Source organism: Podarcis erhardii, assembly GCF_964252035.2.
Source record: "Podarcis erhardii genome assembly, chromosome: 7".
NCBI lineage: Eukaryota > Metazoa > Chordata > Lepidosauria > Squamata > Lacertidae > Podarcis > Podarcis erhardii.
Window position 1 is genome coordinate 24,857,790 of NC_138511.1, and position 24,735 is coordinate 24,882,524.

General features: G+C 44.1%; 1 protein-coding gene and 1 long non-coding RNA gene across 3 annotated transcripts in view; one reads left to right on the plus strand and one right to left on the minus strand.

Annotated features, from left to right (window-relative positions):
• LOC309347073 overlaps window positions 1-24,735 on the plus strand; it is a 147,306-nt gene that overhangs the window by 20,543 nt on the left and 102,028 nt on the right. The window lies entirely within an intron of this gene.
• WRAP73 (WD repeat containing, antisense to TP73) lies at window positions 658-24,090 on the minus strand. Of its 2 annotated transcripts, XM_081871147.1 has the most exons (12): window positions 22,799-24,090; window positions 20,984-21,136; window positions 19,533-19,649; window positions 11,223-11,295; window positions 9,328-9,431; window positions 7,999-8,085; window positions 7,301-7,435; window positions 7,066-7,143; window positions 6,186-6,291; window positions 4,853-4,978; window positions 2,806-2,997; window positions 658-1,592 (listed from the first exon to the last, which is right to left on the minus strand). In XM_081871147.1, exons 1-12 carry the CDS (start codon window positions 22,865-22,867, stop codon window positions 1,477-1,479), a joined length of 1,356 nt encoding a protein of 451 aa, XP_081727273.1. In that variant the 5' UTR covers window positions 22,868-24,090; the 3' UTR covers window positions 658-1,476. The 2 variants fall into 2 exon arrangements, with proteins under 2 accessions (XP_081727273.1, XP_081727274.1); XM_081871148.1 differs by lacking the exon at window positions 7,999-8,085.

Consider the following 24,735-nt stretch of genomic DNA (forward strand, 5'->3'; position numbering starts at 1 on the left):
AGAGCCAGTGTGGTGTAGTGGTTAAGAGCGGTAGTCTCGTAATCTGGGGAACCGGGTTCGCGTCTCTGCTCCTCCACATGCAGCTGCTGGGTGACCTTGGGCCAGTCACACTCCTTTGAAGTCTCTCAGCCCCACTCACCTCACAGAGTGTTTGTTGTGGGGGAGGAAGGGAAAGGAGAATGTTAGCCGCTTTGAGACTCCTTAAAGGGAGTGAAAGGCGGGATATCAAATCCAAACTCTTCTTCTTCTAATGGTAGCGAAACAAGTAACACACACACACACACACACACACACACACTTTTTACATTGGGTGCTGCCAGTGGCCTTGTTACACTATTTTGTATACCAAAGAAAAGCATTTTTAACCTAAAGCCCTTATCATAATTTATTAGACCAGCTAACATAATTACAAAATGGTGTGCAGGGTTGCGTTGACAGACCTCTTTGTCCAACTATATTATAAAAATGGGGGGGGGGCAGAATTGGCTGGTACTGTTCCCATCTGTGTCTGCATCTGGTAACAGCCTTAAGGTAGAGAGTGGGAGGGGGTAGCAGGCATTCAAATGAGGTTTTGTTAAGAGTAGTTCGTGTAGTAACAAGACATACTGGGAAGAACAAACTGTCTGGAGATTTTAGGCTGTACGCTAAGTAATAAAAAAAAAATCAAAGCTAATTGGGTAGCCTTACTTAACAAACAGGTAGATGTTGGCAGCTGCTTATATACAGACTGCCTAGCTGTTCTTCATTTCTGTTTTCCACTTACCAAGGAACTGCAGCGGAGGCATGGGGTGGAATCAAATGAGCACTGCCCTCCTTGCTCTTGATCCAAGCAGTTCTGTGTTTTCTAAGTCAACCAACAGGACAACAAGCAGCTCTTCTATCCAAATTGTTGCCTTGGTTATCATTGACTGCATCCGTAACAGTGAGTGGAAACCTCAGTAAAGGACTGAAGGGGCAGGTGCCAGGGCCCTTGAAAACTGGCCAAATCCTGCTTCAGGCAGACCGCTTCTGGGAACATTTCAGGTGCTGAGTTTAACCTGAGAGCTTTCCCTTTATAAGTCTGCACTGCATACCTTCATTCAATTTTTTGTTTTCATAGGCGACAGCAAATACTGTTCATACTCTGAAGAATGAAAAAAATGTCAGCCTTGTAGCCATGTTTTAATAATGCATTATGTAACAAAAATGTTTTATTTTATTTTCAAAATAAACTAAGTAGTTTACACACTAAGATACACATGTTGTAAATGGATCTAGAAATTTAAAGCTAAAACACCTGTTTCCTCACTATTCCATAACATTTTATACTGCTCAGCTGTTTAAAGTGCATCAAGGGCAAATACAAGCTTCCACAAATCTATATACAGACTAAGCCCAGCAGCAGTTTCTCTCCACCCTCCCCCTCCACTTGCAATGCTGGAGAACCAGTACACAAAACCAGGCTTCCGTTTTAACCCAGCTTAGCTTTGGGTGTAGCTATTTCACATCTTCCTCTTCTTTTTCTAAATAACACATACAAAAATTGTCCTTACTCAGGAGAGCCAGAGTGTCCCCACTGGAGTGCCAGCACAGAGAAGTTACCTGGAAGTCACCTGTGGACAAGGATAAAAAAAAATTACTGGCAAATACCCTTTAAGCACAAAATTTTGCTAGGCGATCATTATAATGCCCACCCCTTCAGATAAAAGATAGTTGTAGGCATACGTTAGCTCCAATTTGCAGAATTGCACTGTACACGTAAATATTTAAGGATTACTTTCTAAAATGTATTCAAACACGTTGCTGCATGGAGCATTCCTGTTCATGGTCTCAACCACTCCATCTTGTTTTCGAGTCTTATTCCCTACCCTGACCTACAGCAGTCAACATCCTGTGGCCTCTTAAGCAGGTTCAAAACTCGTTGGGCTGTTTTGAGGTTCTTCGAACACACAGACCTCCTATTATCTCCCCGTTTGGGTGTGGGTGATGCTAATTTGGTCACAGCTTCAGAATTTGAAAGGATGATTAAGAGAATAATAATCCTAAAAGATTTTAGGATTCCTTTGTGGTTTTTTCAGTATCTTAAAAGTGCAGAAAGCACTCTAGCATGTGTGCCGTAGCAGCTGATGTAGGAAGATGACTCAGATCAAATCAGATTGACCATCTAGCCTAGTGTTGTTTACTCTGACTAGCAGTGACTTTCTAGAGTCTCCATCAGACAGTTTCATTCATCACCTGTTACTACTACTTTTTACTGGAGATGTGAAGGATTGAACCTTGACATGGGCTGTATTCCACTATTAGTCCTACTCTGAGAAGGTTGACCAATTTTAATGGGCCTACTCAGAGTAGAATACACACACACACACACACACACACACAGTGTGCTTCATGACAGCAATGCAAGTATGATCTATATGGTTTTGGAGATTAGCACAGAGTTAATCTCCACTTGTGACTGCCTCAGTTTTTTCACAGTCACGTGCAATGCATTTAATCAGCACCGCATGTTTAACAACCAAATGAGGGCCAACCAGCACACTGCTTTCAGTTCATTTCTGATGTGGTAACATCAATCCAAGCATTGACCTAGAGTTGTTGAAATGATCACACACCTAGAGAATGTGAGCTGTCTATTAAAGACATGTTGAAAATGATCAGCCAGTTTAGAAAAAAGGCTTCACAGTTTAAGAAAATGTTAACGAAACCTGTTGTTGCTAATTGCCCAGTAGGTAACAGTAACCCATTCAAGGATACCCTTCCCCACTGTAGCAAAATTGCCCCTAGGCCTGACTTGTCTGCAGTATCAGTTTGGAGCTTCCTTACCTTCCACTGGTACCTGTACAGACACGCATCCTGCTGGGGACCAGAGGTACACTCTGCTGTTCCCAGTACAAATGGCAAGCCGGGACTGACGGGGATCCCACTGGAAAAGCTGGATGGGACACAGCTGCTCCAGGATCACAAACAGCTTCATCTTTTGGACATCCCAGATCCAAATAGCGTTAGGAATATTATCTGTTAGACGTGAAACAGCAATTAAAGGTACAATACAAGCACACAATGCAATCAGTCCCTGGTTCACAATTGTACTAATAATTGGTCTATGGAACTGAGGCAGACGGACCTCAGCAACCACCCACAGTGAAAACTTACTGCAAAGCCCATCAGGCAGTGAGTTGGATCTTTTGTTAATCTGGATAAAGATATACAACCTGTTCTGGAACCAAGTACTGTGTTAGTCACCAAATACTAGAGAACCAAGCACAGAGTTTAGAATACCTCCTGGAACCAAGGTTATTTCTAGATGCCCAAGTTGCATCTGCAGCCAGGAATGCATTCTACTAGCTTTGGCTAGGTTTACCGGCTGCAACCTAGAGAAAGCCCATTGGGCCTCAGTTAACCATCTGCTTGCTACAGCCATACTAAATTACTTGCAATGCATTTAAAATTGAGCTGTCTTTAAAGACAAGCCAGAAGCTGCAGTTGATTCAGAATGTGGCAGGAGCAAGGTGGTGCAGACACATTACTACTCTGCTCAAACTGGTCACGCTGCTGCCAATTAAAAACAAAACTGGGGATGACCAAGTCCCTCAAGTTTGGGACCTGGTTATTGCTTGAACCACCTGTGCCAGGGGTGAGGAAGCTGTAGCCTCCCAAGTGTTCTTAGGAACTATCAGCCCCAGCCAGCATGGCCAGTGTTCAAGAATGAGGGCATCTGTAGTCCAGCAACATCTTGAGGGCCACAAGTTCCCCGCCTATGTCTGCATGAACCTATCAAAGTCTCAGGATCCGCAACCAAGGCCTGGCTTCTGGCCCTGCCACTGACTGAGGATCAATCTGCAGGGAATAGGAGCTCCATGGTGGCAGCTCTGTAGTGGCTCTGTGATTATGGAACTCAGTCCTGAAGGAGATTCACCAAGCCTGCTGCCTGCATGCTTTTTGACGGGTGCCTTCAAAAGACCTTTTAACTAACATGTTCCATTTGGAATCCTAATTTAAACAGCTGTTTTCATTCTACTGATCACTATTTGAATTTTTACTATCTGAAATAGTATTTATAGCAGCTTAATACTGTTAAGTGGCTTTGTGATTGCTGTTTTGCAAAATGGGGTGGAAGTACCTAAATAAAATTATGCAGCCCCCTGGGCATGAATTAAAAGAACCAATAAGGTGGCAGATTGTGCAACCAAATTTTCTTCAAGTGATTTTGGGGGAAACCAGTCTGCAGGGCAAGACCTCACAAAGTTTAGGGTGGAATGTTCTGGGCATGCTCCCAGAGCAAGAGTTTCATAATCACAGTGTTATCAGTGCAAGGCATGAGAGAGAGAGAAACATGTTTCATTTTTCTCTTAAGATCCATCCTCAAAAGCATATAATAACAATAACAACAACAATAATTTATTATTTATACCCCGCCTATCTGGCTGGATTTCCCCAGCACTCTGGGCGGCTTTCAACAAAATATTAAAAATATAGCGTCAACATAAATTTATATTCCAAGCTAGTCAAGATGTTTATAAAACAAGATAAGAACACACAGCTTTACAGAAGTTACTAGCTGATGTCATGATGAAAACATAAAGTGCTGAATATTAACAGCTGACAGGTCCCTGTGCTCAATGTAATAGCGTTTTCACGCACTAACCACTGAGCACACCACTCAGTCTGAACTGGAGAAACCTCCACAATGGGTCACTCCTATTAAGGAGACCCTTGCCATGTAAGATGGGGCAGTTACTTTCCAAACTATAACATGGGAAGTGAGTCATATACACAAAGCCATACAATGAGTACATTCTAGAGGCAGGACTTAAACCCGAAGTCACTAGGACACACATTGGTCCTCATTCACCCCTCTTGAGATACTAACCATTTCTGGTTGCCAGGAAGCAGTTATCTGAGCTAAAAGCTAACATTCCAACTCCAATTCTAGGATTTGCTCGGTCTACCGCAGGTTTGACATGATGCAAAGAAACTGGGACCTGGGCAATTTCATCTGGAAGGAGAGGAAAAATTAAAAGTCATAATGACACTTAAACCATAGATTGTTCTATTTTATGGATCCTGGAATAAACTTCCTTTTAATATTATGATGCACACAGAGTACTAGGGCTGCACACCCTCCCACTGCTTCAATTCAGGGCCCAATCAGGCGCCCCAATGGGGGCCTTGCAAAGTGTTTAATTAGCACTTAAAAACCAAATTAAACATGTATCAGCAGAGGGGAAACACCTGCAGGCTGCCTGCCTAGATCTCCTCCTCCCCACTCCCCAACCTTCACTACAAGACTGCTCTGCACCGCCACCCTTGACAGCCCTAGATCACTGTGGGTAGATCCGATCCAACCTGAGGCTACCTCAACCCATTCTGGCGGAATTATGGGTTGACCTGAATTGGCCAGATTCAGTTCGGGATTCCACCAGGACTGGTACACAGCCCTACTGAAGTGAAGGAGCCCAGGCCAGGAAGAACACATACTACCAGCTCCCAAATGGCATTGAGAAGACTCTATAATATATATGTTTTAGTATTTTAAAACTGTAAATCACCTTGAGTGGCTTGACAGAAAGGCAGTGTATAAATCCAATAAATCAACAGATACTGAGTACTTAGTCCAACCTTCTTTTAAGTGCCCAGTCTCACAAAAATGAGATATATCTCACCATACACAACTCCAGTATCTCACGATGTGGTTCGGAGATTTGTGGTGCGGTGGGGGTGGGGGGCTAGGAAAACTGAGCAACTACCTATTAGTATCTTTTGGTATCTGTTGACACGAATTAGAGAATCCAGTCCACAGCAGTTGCTCAACAACTGCCAAGTCAAGCAGGTATGCTGCTAAGACCTTACAGTCAATGGTCTCAAAAGCCATCAAGATCTCACAAGAACCATATGGTATCACTCTGGGTATCATGTATTTGAACCTTTTTCTGTGGCAAAACCAAATCCTTTTGGCACCTCCTTTCTCTAACCTGCTTCCGCCCCAGCTGGCTGTTATAAGAAATAGTGCTTTGATATTTGTTTTTCCCCTCCTCCCCTTCTCTTTTTCCCTTTATGTCTTGCCTTTTACACAGTGCGTCTTGTATTTCACCATGGGGGTCTTTTGAGCAGCAGAAGAGAGTAAAAGTTATTTCAAATACTTTTAAGTAAGTAAACAAACAAGTGATAACGCAGCTTTGTACACAGTCCCTGCTTTGACTTACATTTGCTCTTTGTGCTGAAGAGAGAGCTTGCCATTTTCTTGGTAGGGGGGAAGGCAAGTTTCTCCACTTCCACTGCTGGCGATTTCTCCACCTCCTTATAGACAATCTGAAGAGAAAGGCAAGTCAACCCTGCACCTCTTTATAGGAAACACGTTGCTAGAACATCAACGCTTGGGCTGGAAAGCATGGCAGTAAGCAAGGTCTGAGTGGTGGGGGTGTCATCAGATGAAAATAGAAACCTAAGAATAAACAGGGTGTGGGGTTTGGGTGAGAAGACTCTTTAATCCTTCTCAACTATTGTTTTAACACAAATCAGAACATAGATATCCAGACTGTGTGATGTAAAGAGAAATAGAAATGCAAGAGAATTTGCAGAATAGAAGCCGCAACATGGGTGTCCATGTTTTAAAAGCCCATTCCATGGGGGAGGAAGAGCAGGAAGAAGAACACATGAACCAAGGCAGTGCCTCACATTTCTCCTAATCTCCGATCACAAAGCAATGCTCCAATCCCCTTGAATCTGCATATGTTTTTGGTTCAAACAAACAAACAAAAAGAAAATAATTATCAAAGCTGTCCATACTAACCAGCACTTGGCTGATTTACATCAAGTGACTAAAAGGCTGAGATGTGAACAGGAAGTCCCGTGTTCAAATCTCACCTCAGCTGAATGCTTACTAAATGACCTTAAGCAAGCCACACAGCCTGAACACCCTCATTGCTGGGGACAATGATACTGACAGAGTTTTTGTAAGGACTGCTGAAAACATTTTGAAGGATTCTACAAATACCAAGTATTATCATTATAAGAGGTCTCAATGCCCCCCCCCCCAGTGTGTTTCCTGCAGCATGAGCCGGCCACTCTTCTTTTTCTACTTACTATCTTTGGGCTAGCAATGTTTGCAGGATGCTCAAATTCTGTAATTTTCTTCCAAGTCACATGGTTCAGAATGCGCACCTGATTAAGAGAGGAGAAAGCCCAGGGTGAACACACACACACACAGAGAGAGAGAGAGAGAGAGAGAGAGAGCGAGAGCGAGAGCGAGAGCGAGAGAGAGAGAGAGAGAACAAACTGTGGCACAAACTCAACTTTGGCAGGGATTCAGAAGCCTTACCTTTTCATCATAACTCCCGATTGCCAAGAACTGGCTGCTGGGGCTCCAGGCGATAGATTTAATGCCTAGTGACCATTCATAAGCACAGTATGTGGACAGCAGACGCCCGTCGAGGGAGTACAGCAAAACTTTATACTGAAATGAAAGGTTTACATCTTTAAGACTGGCAATGGCTTAAGAGTTTTAGTCTGTCCCATCTGAAGCTCTTGAAGCAAGCAACCTCCGCCCCAGTCCAAAAATGCATATGCACAGCCTGTCAATTATCCATACTCAAGTGCTGAGTGCTAAGCACTAAAAAAAGAGAATCTTCTCTGCATTTTGCAAAATCTCTTAAGTGTTTTTGCATTCAGATTCCAGCAACAGATTTCATACGCTCAACAAGTTGATGCAAAGGCCATCTCTTGAGACAGGAAGGGGCAACCTGTGACCCTCCAGATGTTTGGGACTCCAGATCCCATCAGGCAGCATAGCTGATGGTCAGAGGTGGTGGGCATTGCAGTCCAGCAACATCTGGAGGGCCACAGACTACCCATGCCTGTTCTCAAGAGGCCATTACCTAGATAATGTTCTCATTAAAGCCACCTCTCAGCCACATTTCTATGTGGGCTATTGAGTCAATATGGATGCAGCTGCTCTGACACGCTGCAATGGGTTTGGCAAAAGATCCCTCCACTGAGGCACTGGCAGTTTCCCCTCACCTCCAGGCAGCTGTCCCACACCGCCAACACGCAGCCGTTCGGCGCCCATTCTGTCCCAGCCAGGTCCTGTGTTTCAGTATCAAAATGCTTCCAAACAGAAACAAAGGAAATAATATCAGTGTGAGCTTAAGGTGAGGAAACAGCAGAAGTGAGAGAAGCAGCTGCTTCCTATGCTTCTATAGTTGGTTGATGGGGGCTGGTTGTCTCTGCTGTACTGCTACATCTTGAATCTGCCCATAGGTATGGTCCCCATTATGACAGCTGTTTCCATTTCTACTAATGTTTAAGAAGGCATCTTACATAATTGTTATATGAGGTACTGTAAAAAAAACCAATATTATTTTGACTTGGCTATTTTTGATATTTTAGGATGTGGAAAACAGCTTAGAAAATTTCTCTGAAATATGAAGAGGTAAATGACTCTCCTTCATTTGCTGTTTTTAAACAGAGGCTGGATGGCCATCTGTTAGGGATTCTTTAGCTGCGATTCCTGCAATGCAGAAGATTGCACTAAATGACCCTTGCGGTGCCTTCCAACTCTGTAATTATGTGATTCTAAATAAATTACCAATTAAATAAATAGTTTATTTTCTTTTATGAATATTGGACCACATTTTGAGAAGAATGATTGTGGGCACCCACAGGGTGTCCTCCTGCCCCATACCTGAACTATAATCCCAGTTCCCAGCTTTCATTTTAAACTGTGTGTGTGTGTGTGTGTGTGTGTGTGTACATGAGCAACTTGTATCCATTAATGAATACAATCCTAACAGTGGAATTAAATATCTCGCTCTTCCAATTGTTCTATCTGTGCAAGCATACACACCCTTGCTTGCTCTTCTGGCGATATTTTCCTGACACTCCCTGAGCCAATTTCAGAGGGCGGGAAACCCCATTGTGCATGAGGAAGTGTTTGTACAGGCCTTATGTTAATGGAACTGGCTAGGTGAATCTAGCTCTGAGGTTCTAGCATTTGTAGAGCCTGAGACATGAAGCAAAAATATTCAAGCACTATTCATCTCACTTTTTGCAAGAAACTAGCCTGCTCCCCACCCCTACAATTCACTATCTTACTTTGCCTTCTCCCCTGGAATAAGTCCTCTGGATTCCCAGGAGGATTAGCATTAACCATGGTTAAAGACAGCACCAGCTCTAGCCTATCGAAGAGAATTTGCAAATTGAATGAGGTGGAAGGAAAAGGCACAAACTGGTGGTCAACTCCTTATCGTTAAAGGGATTTGGAACATTACATCTGCACAGGCTCTATAAAGTTACAAGGCACATGGGAGCCTACAAGGGGAAGGTGAATAATGGGGGGAGGAGGGTTACCCTCAGAAGCTGCCAATCACTGCATACAAAGAGGCTGATGTAGTCTTTGCAGTCCCTCCTCTCTGCCAAGGCCATGTACCGGCCATCCTTTGTGAATGCTATTCCTGCCAAACACACACACAAAAATGGCAGCACTTAGGAGAGAGGGAAATTGAGCAATTAATACCAGCCAAGGAATGGGCCAAACCCAAAGAAAAACAAAACCTGGACAGAAGAGGCTTTTTTTGAGGATGGATGAGTATGTCTTAAGGCATATTTGTTGCTGCTTAGTTCCTGTTCTCTTGAGAGGCCTTGCATAACACACACGCTATACTTGCTCTGAAGTGGAGGTCTATTGCTTTCATTCGACTCTTCAAGGCCCTGAAGTACCACCACTGTAAACTCCGCTACTGTCAAGACCAAGTAATGGAAAGCCTGTCTGCGTGTGAAAGGAAAACAGAACCCTGACCCAGGACCCTTGACTCTCAGCTGTCCTCATCTTATTTGGTAAGAAGAAATGCTTTCTGAAAGGCCACACAAAACCACAAATGTTTAATTCAAAATACTGGTATGAACTACGTAAGGGAAGGAGTGGAAGTTAGTATTCTCACCTCTAGTTTACACAAGAGATATTAGAATACTTCCCTATTTCTTTAGGCACATGATTTGAGTGACATTGATTGGACAAAGCGGTGCTTATAAGTACAAAGAATCCATATCTTGTGGAGTGGGGAGAGCCAGTCTAACAGCAGATTCACGAGACTGGTTATGCAATTACTATTATAATAATCAAAAACAACTGTGTACATGTAACCTAAGATCAAATATCAGGGAGATACTGTTTTTGCAAGATAAAGCTACTTCTCAGTGCGTTCTTTAACCCTTCCACTTTTCTTGAACATTTCCACACATGCCATTCAAAGCATCTTCAGCCTCTCCTATGGTATTCATATTCATGTGTGTGCGAGAACATGGTAAATACAGAGAACAAAGAGAAAAGAGCCATGTTTAATTAAATTGCATGGGCTGCCCAATGGGATATGAACCTAAAATTAGCGCTGTTCAGTTGGGCCAAAGGGTCCAGCTTCCTGTTCTCAAAGTGGCCAACCAAATGCCCCCAGGAAGCCCACAAGCAAGACTCAAGTGCAACAGCAGCTCTCGCCTCCTGTGATTCCCAGCTATCAGTATTCAGAGGCTCACTGCCTCCAACAGCGGAGATAGAACATAATCATCAAGGGCTGCAGAAATGAACAGCCACATTTTCCAAGTTGACACACATATCCTCCATGTTGGCATTGTTCTTCTACCCAAACACGTTTGTTGTTTTTTGTGTATGACAAGGCCTTCCCCACTTGTACCAGGGGGGGAAACCATTCTCTCTTCAGTGCTATATCCCCAAAGCACCAATTCATAGTGACATGTATGTTAGCAGAACTGGTTGTGGTTATTCAGTGGTAACAAAGATATGCTACACATCCTCAGACATTCTGTCCTCCAGTCAGCCTGCACATGTTGGCTTAGCAATATCAGGCTGCTGTTCACAAGAACCACACCTGACTTCCTTCCTGCTTCAAAACTTTACCCACACAGAAATCAGGAGTGTACTTTCATCCCCCCATGCCCTACTAATTTGATTTTGTCCTCTGGATTTTTATTCCACAGATCTCCACCAGTCGGACACTTGCCTGCATCTGACAGAATACAGCTTGGGAACAAGAGGGGATTGCTTACTTGTGAACACCAACATCCACTGGGACAAACATATACTGCAGTTACCCCGCCATATCAGTACCCTTCCTGCGGGTAGATAAATATCAGTTGAAGGGGATATGGGATATCCCCAAATCATGGCAATCTTCGCTATAATAATAATTTTTTTAAAAAAACCTTTCCTGTTTTAGGTTAGCTCCACTTACCCTGCTGACAGGCCTTGGGATACTTGATATAAGACACAGATTTTGTACACAAGGACCAGACAGTTATCCGCAGCTGTTGGAAACAGAGAAAGAGACAGAGGAAGTATTTGTTTATCTTTGCAGATGAAATACATGCAGGGGGAGTGCTTTTTATACAGAACCCACTGAGCTTCATCTCCACACTCGACAATGGTGTGGTTTTCATTCTGCAGAAAGAATGGGAAACCAAACTAGGGGGCAAAACATGAAGACATACGGCAGTTTTGCTTCAGATACCTTCTTCCCAGCACACAAGCAAAAGCAAACTTACATCCCTCAGGCATTTTAACTGGTGCTTCCCTAAAGTTCTAAAAAAGTGGTGTTCAACTGGTACACACCTGTGACCCCAATCTCCAACTCCCAAACTGCATCATGGGGTGCACTTTTGTGTTTTCACTTTTGATTTATACTTAGTTATGGTAATAATGCATGTTGTTAATCCTAAAATGGCAATTCACAGAACAACACATGCAGTGTTAACTTAGCATTACTACTAAAGGAAAACCAGTGCTGCCGTGTGGCAGGAGAAAGTGCTCGATCAGAAATACGTATCTTATTTAAAAAAACAACTGGTGCCTTTCTCCTGCCACACTGCGGGACTTGTGGAAATGGATAAAATGAGTGCCTTATTAAAATGTGTCCTGGTCTAGACACACATGTAGTTAACTCTCCTTAGACTAAGCTGGAAACCCACATGGCGGCAACAGCTTTGTTGTGACCCACTTGGTGTGGCCTCACAACCCACCTGTGGGTGTGAAAGTGTGGAACGCACATACAGCTGGGCTTTAGTTTACTACAGGGTTCCCCAAACTCAGGTCCTCAGCTGTTTTCAGACTACAATTCCCATCATCCCTGACTGCTGGTCTTGCTGGCTAGGGATGATGGGAGTTGTAGTCTAAAATCAGCTGGAGACCAAAGTTTGGGAAATACTGGTTTACTATCTTGTGGCCTAATATCCCAGCTGTAAATGGAGGGGGGTGAATAATGATACTCTAAAGTGTCTGGGTGGAGAAGTAGCAGGAGTGGTGAAGATGCTGCCCCAATTTCAGTGGTGGTTAGAGTGAGGTACAGTCAGAGTGGAGGGGCTGCTTACCATCAAGGGCAAGGGCCTAGGTGTTTGGTCTCTTTTCCTTGTTTCAGCCCTCTCACTAGAAGGAATCGGTAGCATATACATTTTTATTTACTTTATTTTTTTACAATCAAGCAGTGTACACATTTTATGAGATAAATAAATAAATTATTAGCGTTGAAGGGCACATTCAAGCCAGGCAAAAATACTCAACTGAGGCTGTAAGGCAGGGCCAGTGAAGGGTGTGGTGTGGGAAAAGGAGGTGTGGCTCAGAAAGAGGTGGGGCATAGTTAGAGTCTCAAGAACCGGATAGAGAGGCTTGGAGGGCCATATTTGGCCTTTGCACCTTAGGTTCCTTATCCCTACTCTAGTCTTTCAATCTGCATACTTTCAGTCGAGTTTGAAGTTTCCCTCAGCAATGCAACATTAATCACAAGGTAGCAAGCAATAATTTTCTATGTCCATTAAAAAAAAAAAAAAGATTAATTCTGGGTCTGAGCCAGTGAAAGGCTTTTTAGACCATCGTCTCATCAGCTTGTTTGCAGTCATGCCAAAATATAAATTTCAGACTACACTCCTGACACTGAATATTTCTTTCGAAACAGCAACACAATGCCTATCTCAGCAGAAGAGAGATTGCAGTGCACTGCCCAGTAAAATCTGGGGATGATCAGGGAGCTACAGAGGTGATTTCAAATCTAGGCTGGAAAGAGGCCTTCACCCATTTTGTGCACTCAAGAATGTTGTTCGCCTACAACTCGCATCATCCCAGGTTGTCAATGGGAGTTGTAGTCCAACTTCTGCAGGGCAACAGGTTGGTGAAGACTGCCCTATCTGCAAGCAAGTGCACGATGATAAAGGCAAATTCGTAGACAAGTAGTAATAAGGGATGGCCCCCTGCTACTTATTTGATACCCTTAGATCCATTTATAAACCATTCAGAAAATTACAGAGCAGTTTCCAAAATATATGCTCCAATTTTTGCAGGACAACAGAACCATAAACATTGACCTTAGCATTCCAGCAAGATAAAGCACACCCATAGACTGTTCTACGAACTGAATGTTCCCCGTACCTAATTAAACAGCAACCTCAACAAGACCCAGAGGTCTGAGTGAAGTTGTACACCATTGGGAACCTGACAGAACTGGGAGTATGGGCAGTGACTAATGGTCTTCCAGAGACATGAAGCTCTACCAACATCCAGTGGTGGCCGATGCCCACTGGAATAAGTCGGGGAGGGAGGCGGACAGATCAACAGAAAATGGAGCCCGAGCCGATGAGAGGCAGAGCCAAGTAATTCTGGTTTTGCCCCCATCCTCCTCTCTGTTGAGTTCTGCAAGGCGCAACACTGAGGCTAAGGAGGAGGAAGGTGCTGGCAGTGCCACCCTCTGGACTGTAAGTGAAGTGGCAGCTGCATTAGGAAAGGCTGAGGTTGGTGGGGCTGTGCCACCTTCACCCTAACATGTGCCAACACCGCTTCCCTGAATGTTTACTTTAAAAGAAAAGCATTTAGCCCTTCTACTTACAGTGATAAGGAACAACAAGCGGGCAGATCGTCCGCAATTCGTGAGTCAACCTGCTCCCACCTTCCAACATTACAGGCAATTAATGCCAAGGCACTTAGGCACCCAACACCTACCAGCATGAGATTCTCGCTAGTCACCCCTCTTTTTATGTACGAGATCGAGAAACTAAGAAATTTAACAACAGATTGTAATGTTGGGGGGGGGGGTGTGCAAATCCCAGCAAATGCCACTACAGGGGCTTTTAGCCAGCTTTTCCCTAACAGATTTTCTTTCTCACCCACCCCCACCCCCAAATGTGGGGGTTACAGACTTAATTAAAATTTCCAAACTCACATCCTACTGCTAAGGTGCCTGAGGAGCATACAGCTGTTGTTTTGCAGCACAGGGCAGGGAAGGGTGGGAGGCGAAGCAGAAGCAGAAGCAGCATTTTTCAAATAGCCTAAAAACAGCTGAGAAACAAGAGGTATTTAGACAGTAACGTGATAAAACAGTCTGAAGAGCCGGGCTAAGGAGCTGCACCCAAGCTTTGACAACCCCAGGCAGGTGGCAAGACTGGCAATTTTCATTACACAAAACCCACGCTTAACAACCTTGCGTTCTCAAGTGACTGTCAACTTTTGTCCCAGACTTGACTAGGTCACTGGGCCTCCTTACATAGCTGTGTCTGTCAGCACAGGATTTCAGGGGATTACACAGCACACATTCCTCGACAGAAAGTATTTTTCAACCAATATAGCCATTTACAGTTACTAAGGATTAGAGCGACAGGGCACCCAAGTATTCGCCGAAAGAGGGAAAACTGCCGCTAGCAGCTCCTCCGGCCGTTCAGACCACAAACATTGCTCCAAATGGTAATGAGTCAAGCAGCGACCCTGGAGCATTTTTAGTGTGCAAACACAAGCATCATACAACTGTAAGTGCACACTCGTCCTGCAAAATAACAGGGGGGGGGGGGTGTAGCTGGAGAATTACAATGCTGGACTGAAACGGGGTCTGGGCTCAGCATGAAACTTACTAAATGGCCTTGGCCAATACCACCTTCTCAGCCCAACCTACCTTACAAGGTTGATGTGAGGATAAAATGGGTTAGATAACCCATTGTATATTGGCTTCAGCTTCTTAGAGAAAGGATAGGAAACAAAACATGGTAAATAAATAGGAGTGGCTGACTCCTCAGCTCTACATGGTGTCTAGCAGATGCATGGGAGTAAATATATGTCTTATAACAGTAACACGGATCTTTTGGTCCGCAAACAGCTTCTCAATAATTTGGTTCTCGGTGGCTGCCCAACCAGTGTGTAATATGCTTCCCAAAGCTCTTAAAGCTCATGGCAAAATACCATCCAGATGTTTTCTAAGGACTTTTCTTGTCTGGGCTGGCATTCAACGGCTAGAAGTTAAGTGGGCATGGGAATTTAATGTTTAAATCAAGGGTAGCCCATGCTTTCCATAGAGATGTTGTTGGACTACAACTCATGGTATGCTTGACCGTTAGCCATGCTGACTGAGGATGATGGGAGATGCAACCCAACAACATCTGGAGGACTTCAGACAAATTTTAATGCCTCAGCCTTATAAAGGAAAAGTTAACCCTTCTCACCCATCAATCAGCTACAACTATTTGAATAATACTCACAGCTTTATAACTATATCACTGTAAGAAATAAGGGGCCTCTCTTTAAAATCAGCACCTCATAGGAATATAAACTCTCCTCAGTGCTATCACTTGCCTTCTTAAAATAGCTAGCATTACCAGAAATCATCCAAGAGTCACATAAAAGGAACTTGTTAACACACTCTTCACTTCTTTACAGTCCTATTAGCTTACCAGGAGACAAATCAGAAAATGATCTTTCAGATACAATTTATTGTCGCAGGTTAAGACTTGCCGTTGTGAACCCAGTTATAGAAGCGGGTGACTAAACAGCCAAGTGAATACAATTGCATGCAACTGTTTCATAATGAATAGCTTATCTATCTATTGGACTTAAAGCCCACCCCATTTAGAGAACTCACATTAGGCAACAGTGTTTGCAAGCTTCCTCTACACTGCCCCTGGCCACTGGAGGCCAGTCTGGAAAAGAAAGAAAAAATCTTACAATATTTCCAGAAGGCAAATCTGCAAAGAAACAGAATTTCACTGCCAATAATATCTCCTTGCTGTAGGCCCTTACAGACTAATCTGGCACATTTAGGGAGCATTCCCAGCCAATCTTAAACATCATCCTAGTCAAGCTCAAGCCACTGGGCTCCTTGAATGGCACTTGGAAATAAAAGGGAGCCAATACCAACATTTGAATCCAGGTGCAAGTTATTCTCAATAATCCTCTCCCATCAGAAGACAGTGGATCTGTGTCTTTTGCATCACCTGGAGCCTGTGAATGGTAGTCCTGCAAAATGTTTAATACAGTGGGCTAGCCTCAAATCTATGAAGGTACAACATGACAGTCACTAGGTGTGCACCACTATGCAAAAGCAAGTCTTCTATCCATGAAGCTTCTATCCACTTCCGGCAAAACCGGGAGGAGGACTGTAGCTCAGGGGTTAAGAGCGCCTAATCTACATGCAGCAGGTACCAGGTTCAAGCCCCGGCATCTCCAAGTAGGACTTGGGAAAACTTCTGCATGAAAGCCCGGTGCACCACTGCCAGTCAGTGCAGACAATACTGAGTTACATGAACCAGGGGTCTGACTCATTACAAGGCAGCTTCCCATGTTCCAGCACCAACACCTGGAACCCAGGCACCTCCCAAGGCTACAAAACTGAGTGAACAGAAGGGACAAACCCAGCAGCAGTGGGAATTCCAGTCCCCTCCCAGTTGCAATGCCTGCCAGTCATTACCGTGGCCACCGACTTTGACAGCTTTAAAATAGGACTAGACAAATATATGCAGGAGGTGGCTATCAATGGCTACTGGGTCATGATCCTCTCTCAACTGTCATCAGGCTGCAGGGGAGTAAGAGAGAGAGAGAGAGAGAGAGAGAGAGAGAGAGAGAGATGGGACCACAGAGCCTCTCCATTGTCAGGATGCATTAAATAAGTAAAATACATGGGAACTTGATCAGAGCCAACTATGTTTATACTCCGAAACTATGCCCATTAACTTTAGTGGGTCGACTCTGAGCAGAACTAGTGTCGGACATAACCCGGCCTTCTGAATGTGAGCAGCAGCGGCTGAGGAATAACTTGCAAAACCTTCTAAGCGATCCCTGAAATGGGCAATGTGCACAATGCAAGGATATTATGTATCCTTAAAGTGCTCATCTCAAAACACTAGTCCACAGTCTGCTCCGGCAGACGATGGATTTAGAGGACCTGAGAGAGTAAACAGTGCAGACACCAACATATCCCAGCCAGCTGTCTGCCACAAGTTAATTTAGCAACCTGTTTACAGCTGGGGAGAAAGTCTATCCCAAACACACATGCCAACTTGGCAAGGGCTTAATGAAAATCCTGCAGGGTCAAATGGAGTTCTGATGGCGGGTAATAAATAACTTGTCAGCCCGCCCCCACATACATGTGCCATTTGGAAGCCGTGAGAGGTATGCAGAGGGAGCCCACCATCTTTGATTCCTCGGGATGCTGTTAGCCAGGCATCTGACTAACAAAATGAAGCTGGATAATTGGAATAGTTTTCACCCTATTAAAACTATCCAATACAGTGAAGTCTCGTGCCTGCTTTTTTGCCGCATGGCCCCGGAAGAGCCATGGATCGAACGGATGAACTGGCAAAGATGCAGGGAGAGGATAAGCCCGCACCATGAGGATAATATTCACCTGTACTATGGGAGATTACTTGCCACAAAAAAACCTAGAAGGTATTATTGCAGAGAAATGTGAGTGAAGCACTGTAAGCACGTGGGGAGCACTGGCAGCAGGAGAGACCAAAATAAGCAAGCGACTTCCCTTTGAGGAAAGGATGTAGCATTCGGGACTTCTTGGTTTGCAAAAAGGAAAATTAAGAGGTGGCATGACAGAAGTTTATAAAATTATGCATGGCCTGGGAAAAGTGGAAAGAGAAATGTTTTTCTCACTTACATCACACTAGAACCCATGGATAACTGATGTTGCTAAAAGATTCAGGACAGATAAAAGAAAACACTTCTTCATGCAGTGCATAGTTAAACTATGGAATTCACCCCCCACAGGGGGGGGCCACAAACTTGGATGGCTTTAAAGGAGAATTAAACCAATTCATGGAGGCTATGCTCTGCTTCCATGGTTGGAGGCAATACTGAATACAGTAAGCCCCCAACTTACGCACATTTAACTTGTGCACACTGAGCTTTATACACATGACAAAGGGGGTGGAAAGGTGGCTGGGTTCTGGGGAAAATGACTTGGGCAATCCAATCCCCCATTGAACCCAGTGGGTTTTGACTATACATGATTTTGGCTTTAGACTTGATCCCACGCAAGTTGTGAGCTTACTGTACCAGTTTCAGGAAACCACAGGAGTGCTCTTGCACTTAGGTCCAGCTTGCAATTTCCTACAGGTATCTGGTTGAGCTGTGAGAACAGGATGCTGGATAAGATGGGCCATTGATCTGATCCAGCAGGCTCTTCTTATGCTCTTAGGAGGGCCACTGCTCTCATATCCTGCTTGTGGGATTGTCATGCACATAGGACTGACCATGGTGGGGACTGGGATGCTGGGATAGATGGGCCTTTGATCTGATCCAGCAGAGCTCTTATGTTCTAAGGAGAGTGGCTCTATGCATGCCATCATCTATGATTCTATTATTCTTTTATTTACTGAACCAGCAACAGTTATTTCCACACCTGGGCAGTTATTACAGTTGAGGAAAAACATTTGACGGGCTCTAATGCAATACGGGAGGAAAATATCCTTCACAAACTAGCCCTTCAATTCGCTCAGTAAGAAAAACAGAAAGGTGTTCTCTCTCTCTTCCTTTGATTTTGGAACATTTCCACATTTGGGGAATCAGGGACAGTCGAGAGCAGAGACTTCACAACAGACCTTCACTTCACACATCTGTCTAACTGACTGCATATTTGGAGATGGAAATAAGCTTTACCTGAGATTAGGTAAGAAAGTGACCCTGTATTTTCTGACATGTGTTACCGGGGGGGGGGGGGGTCACCATGTGTATGGTGACCTGCACAAAGCCATTTCAAGCTACTGTGCTATATTAAAAATATCAGTGGGAGAATAATTCCAATTCTAATTTGTATATTGCTTTGAAGTGTCCATATGCATCAATCACCTCAATAGTCCTTACTTGTGAGCTTAGTAACATGCACATAAATGCAAAAAAAAAGTAAAAAAAATGTGGCTGAGATAGTGGTTTAATTAAACTAGTGGTGGTGAACAAGGAAACAAAGACTTCATGGCTTACTAATCCTGTTCTTGGCTACTGAACAACGCATCAGTCCTCAGGAGAGCTGGAGATAATGTTTATGATTCCTTATATACCCAAGATTATGTGACTAAAATCTGAGACTTGTTACCTTTCTTTGTTGTATTCTCCTGCAAAGAATGTTAAAGGAGCCTTTCCTTAATCATGCAGCCTCACTTTTTTAAAAAAAAAGGTCCCACAAGTACAACTTAGCAGCACACTGCAGCTTTAAGAGCTTCAGGCTATTTTAGGGGCTAGGATGTAGACAGTAACATTTGATATCTTACAAGAGCAGCCTCAATTTCACACTTACGTGGAACTCTGTAGTATTGAGAATGTGACGGCCATCCGGACTCCAGCAAGAAGCCACGAGTCCCGCTGAGCCTTCATCGATCTTGCAGTGCCAATCAGGCTGCTCCAAGGACCAGACCTAAGCCAAGGGAGGAAGAACAGGGCTGACTTGAACAAGGCACCCAAAGGCACCCAAGGCACCCAAAGCCCTACCAGCTTCCTCTCAAGGATCACTCTTCAACAGAAAAAGACAAGCCCACCAGCAAAAGACCATGAAAGACTGGCGCTGGATCCCACTACAGAGGTAAGCCTTTTCTTCTTCTTTACATCCAGTCAGATCCACAAAACTATTCCAAAAGAGCGTTTGTAAAGATCAAGAGGTTTGTTGTGGCACAGGATTGTATAGGCCTCCAGTAAAGATGGTGGCTGTCTTTAAGAGATCTGGACCACAATATATTTGTGACTTTAAAGATATCACAGAGCTCTGATATTATTAAAGACCCACCACACATTAAAATTTCAAAAAACTGAAAGGGTTTGCTTAAATTATTTTTTGTTTATTAAATTTACATACTGCCCTATTTATATGGTGCTTTTCAGATGCAAAGTGCTTCACAACAGGCTCACACTTACCAAGTTGCCTGTGGCAAACATGAATCACCTCCAGGCGACCAAGGAGGGAAATTTTATAACTGGTCTTTCATTAAGCATGATGTTGTCTCAATAAGTCCATGTGAGCCATTAAAATAAAATGTATGAGCTAGGAAGTTTGGTGAAATTACTTTCAAGTCTGCTTTGCTAAGCATCACTTTGATGGTCCACCACTGCTATTCCCAGTTTGTAAATGATGGTACTAAGCAAGGCTAGAAATCAGCTGGGTCCTTAACCCAGCTGCCCAGCTCAGTCATTGTCCACAGGACTGACAGCAGTCAGTCTTTCAGAAACTAGCAAAACCCTAAAGCTACTTTTTTGCATCAGGGGACGTAGTTCTGCGGTTTGTTTGTTCCTGGAAAAGACATGCTCTTTTCAACCTAGCTCAGTACTGTCTATAGTGACTGGGATGAGCAATACACGATTTCAGGGAGAAGTCTCAGCCCTACCTGGAGATATCAGTGGTTGGACTTGGGATCTTCTGCATGCAAAACAGAGATGCTCTGCCACTGAGATATGGTCCTTCCCCTAAACATTAAGAATTCTAGTCCTCATGTTTCTGAATAAAGACCTGATATTAATAGGAAGCTGCTTTAAACAAGGTCAGGCCAATGGTACAACCAAACTAGCTGGTAGAGGCTTTCCATGGTTTCAAGAAGACTCTCCCATCCCTATCTAACGATGCCAGTTTGAACTTGGGGGCATTCTCTAGGTAAAGTGCATTTGTTTCCTCAGCACCTATATTAAATACTTGCTGCTTAACACCATCAGTTTAGAAACTGGCAAGTTCCAGAAAAGAAAGCATATTGCATAGGTGCCCACCTGCACAATTCCACGCTTGTACATTGCACATAATATAAAAAGAGAATCTGAAGACCACTCAATGTGCTGGATTTGGTCTAGGCAGGTGAAGAGCTGCAGAATTTGGAGAGTGTTTACATCACGAACCACCAAACGATACTGGACACCGGAGGCCTGAATAGAACAAAAAATGAATAGCTTAGCTGTGGCATTTTAGCTCAGTGACAGGGGGCAAAATTATTTCAGATGTGATTCCTAAATCCTCTAGTATTAGAGACAGGAGAAACCATCAGAAAACCTGTAGAATAAGATGAAAGCTCTTCAAAATATAGACTGATGACATTTTTACTGCATGACAGGCCTGCGGTATAACTGATTTGTCAATTGCCAATTAATATATTAAATGTACCTGTTTTACAAATTAATATAGGTGCTTAAAGGCAAAGATAAAGGGACCCCTGACCATTAGGTCCAGTTGTGACCGACTCTGGGGTTGCGCGCTCATCTTGCTCTATAGGCCGAGGGAGCTGGCGTTTGTCTGCAGACAGCTTCCGGGTCATGTGGCCAGCATGACTAATAGGTGCACCGATAGATTTTCTGATGAGCTTCAGTAACTACAAGCCCTGAAATTTAGAGTCCAATCCCAAACCTTTGTAGGGTTTTGTAGTCGTTTAGAAGGGTTTTGTAGGGTGAATCATGCATTTTGTAGGGCCCCTCAAACCAGGGGACATAGGTATCCCCCAGAAAGCCAACTTGGTCTGGTTCATAGTTAATGAAGCTCTCCTGATAGCTTCAGTGGAAGTCTCTACCCCCATAAACATAGCTTGGTTCACACGTAACTTTAGCCAACGACACAGAAACTATCCTTAGGCCTATGCAGGACAACCAATGAAATAATGAAATAAATGTGGTGGCTTCTCCAACCGTAACTGATCACACAAGCTTCAGTTGCTGAAGCTCCCTTTTCTATGTAACTATTACAGGTGCAGAAGCCCCCTCCTCTTTTATATCTGAACACCTTCGGTTTATGCACTCCTCCTCCTCTTGAACTTCCTCGTCCTTGGCAAACCATTGTTTGTCATTTCATCTGAACAGGGCAAACCATGGTTTGCTACAAAAGAAGAAGTGCAGGTGGGGGAGAGAGGAACCCAAAATTGTTCATTTAAACCAAACTGGGGGCACTGGAATAGATCAGTGGGGTTGACACTCGAAGAAGCAATGCACAGAACTGCAGTTCTAAACAGCTACACCAGTTCTGCATACTAATGTTGCAGTAAACGTGCACTTCTGCAGATATACTACAAGGAACAGATTTCACATCATCATAATCCAGGTTGTTAGAACTACTAACCAAACATAGTAATAAAAGCTTATAAATTAAAAGACAAAACACATTAAGTAGGAAAGAGAAGGGGGCACAGAGGTGGCGCTGATTAAAATGATTATTTAAAATCACAGCCAATTTATACTTTGGTATTACTATGCACATCTTCTGGGAAGAGATTTCCTGGTGTCATTTAAAAACAGTTGAGAATTTAATGGGCAAATGTCATACAAGGTTGCTAACTAGGTGGAAAGGCTCATTTTATGGATGCTGCTCTCCTCAGCAGAAATCAGATACTGTTTGGCTAAGGCTGTCCCAACATAAAACTGAGTTGGAACAAAGAAATCATGTGTATTATCATCAAATATCAAAGCCACTCCTGGTCCCCACATCTCCCATCCTTCCCTGAATCCACATTCAACCCCCCCTCCGCCCACTCTTAGTCCTTGCCCCCCACAAAACCATTATCTGTATAATAGATACACAACGGCACACCACAAGGCTAAGCTCACCAAGCATTTTCCATCCGGAGAGAACCTGCACAACTGACTGGAGAGTTTAAAAACCTCGGAGAAATTCATGTTGACCAAATAACGAGAGAAGGGGAGCCTAGCGAATGAGCAGGACCAAATCTAGTCTCCCAAGGGCAAAAGGCCTGTTCGTCTACCTTGTTGTAGAGGCTAAGGAACAGGGAGTTTTAACATTACAGTTTTGCTCCAAGCAGAGAGCAACAGTTCAGTGTAAGGTCTGTCCTAGGAAGCGGAGTGGAGGAGATATCCAGCAGATAGTGGGAAAGATGCCATTTCCCATAAAGAAATGTGTATGCGTGTGGGTGAAGGGGTGATATCAACTAGCCCAGCCTTGGAAAATATATAATATAGAGGTATCCGGAATAATAGAGACTTGCCCACGGGATGCTGTATTTTGAGAAGTCTCAGAAAGTAGGGGAGGGGAACACATACAGAGGGAAAGAAATTTTCAAAATGAAAACAGTCTCAAAGAAGGTGCTGCCCATCAATGCCTAGGAGATGGAAGGGGGTGAGAATTTGAGTAAGAGGAGGGAGGTCCCCAAGGAAGGAGTGGATGACACCCCCGCCAAAAAAACCCCACAACCTGGCAGATATATGATATATATCATTATCCCCAATAAAAGAAAACAGGGGAGAGGTCCTCCTCAAAGGTGTTGAATGCAACTCTTAAGGTCTCAAGTAATGCCAAAGAACTGTCCCCTGAAGAAAAGGAAGGAGGTACAAAGACCCCTCACCCACCCAAAAAAAAGGAATACAGAAAAACGGGGTAGGGCGGGAATACACCTCAGAAGAAAAGATGCCGCCCCTTAAAAAATTCAAGGGAATAATTTGCCCCCCTGAAAGAAAAGAGGGGAGGAAGAGAGAAAGGGACCCCCAGCCTCAAAACACAAGTGGGGTGTGTGACCCACACACTTAGGAAATTATCCACAATTTTAAAAAGGGGAGGGGGAGGGAGATTTGGTCTTTGAAGCGAGGAAGAAACTGGGACACCCCCCCCCCCCCAAAAAAGAGAGAATAATAAAGGGAGAGAGGTGACCCACCCACCAGCCACCCTTCTGAGCAAAGGGAGCTGATTTGTAGGGCGCCCCCTCTGCCCCCCTCACCGACAGAGCGGGTAAGACCACCACCACCACCACCCAAATAAACGAGCCCCCTCCCTCTCTCTCTCGGTGGGGTGGGCGGTGGAATGGGGTGGGGGAGGGGAAGGCGCAGCTGCCGAGGCGAAGAGGCGGCCTCGCGCCCGCTTCAAAGCCGCCCGCCAATCAACCGGCTCTTCCCGGGCCGGAAACAGTTATCCGCTCCCTTCCGGAAAAGGTATGGGGTGGGGAGGAGGCCGCGAGGCACGCTGGGAGGTGTAGTTCTGCAGGGTTCTCGGACTCTCGAGCTAGGAAGCTAGCTAGGAAGGTCGGCCAAGGAGTTGTCAGCTGGCCGGCTTGCGGAGAAGGGGACGCTGCTTTTATTGCTGATGATAATGAAGATTCCACTAGGCCAGTAGGGGAGATAGATATAGATAGATAGATAGAGATGTTTGTGTGTGTATGAATATTATATATATATATGTATAAATATATCTAGCTATACTATATAATACTATATCTAGATATAGATATATATATCTCTGTGTTCAAGCAAATAAAACAAAAGTCGTGTAGAAAGCAGTATACTGGGGGTCAGCAATCTTTTTCAGCAGAGGGCCGGTCCACTGTCCCTCAGACCTTGTGGAGGGCCGAACTATATTTATTTTTTTTGGGGGGGGGGGATGAACGAATTCCTATGCTCCACAAATAACCCAGAGATGCATTTTAAATCAAAGCACATATTCTACTCATGTAAAAACACCAGGCAGGCCCCACAAATAACCCAGAGGTGCATTTTAAATAAAAGGACACATTCTACTCATGTAAAAACACGCTTATCCC

What these genes read in the sequence shown, in the direction of transcription:
- WRAP73 (XM_081871147.1), bottom strand. Translation starts at nt 22,867, where the DNA reads ATGAATTTCTCCGAGGTTTTTAAACTCTCCAGTCAGTTGTGCAGGTTC. An exon ending in ACAAGCGTGGAATTGTGCAG is followed by an intron (nt 19,650 to 20,983) that starts GTGGGCACCTAT and finishes CCCTTGGCTTAG; the next exon opens with GTCTGGTCCTTGGAGCAGCC. An exon ending in TCGGGAGTTATGATGAAAAG is followed by an intron (nt 7,144 to 7,300) that starts GTAAGGCTTCTG and finishes TCTCTTAATCAG; the next exon opens with GTGCGCATTCTGAACCATGT.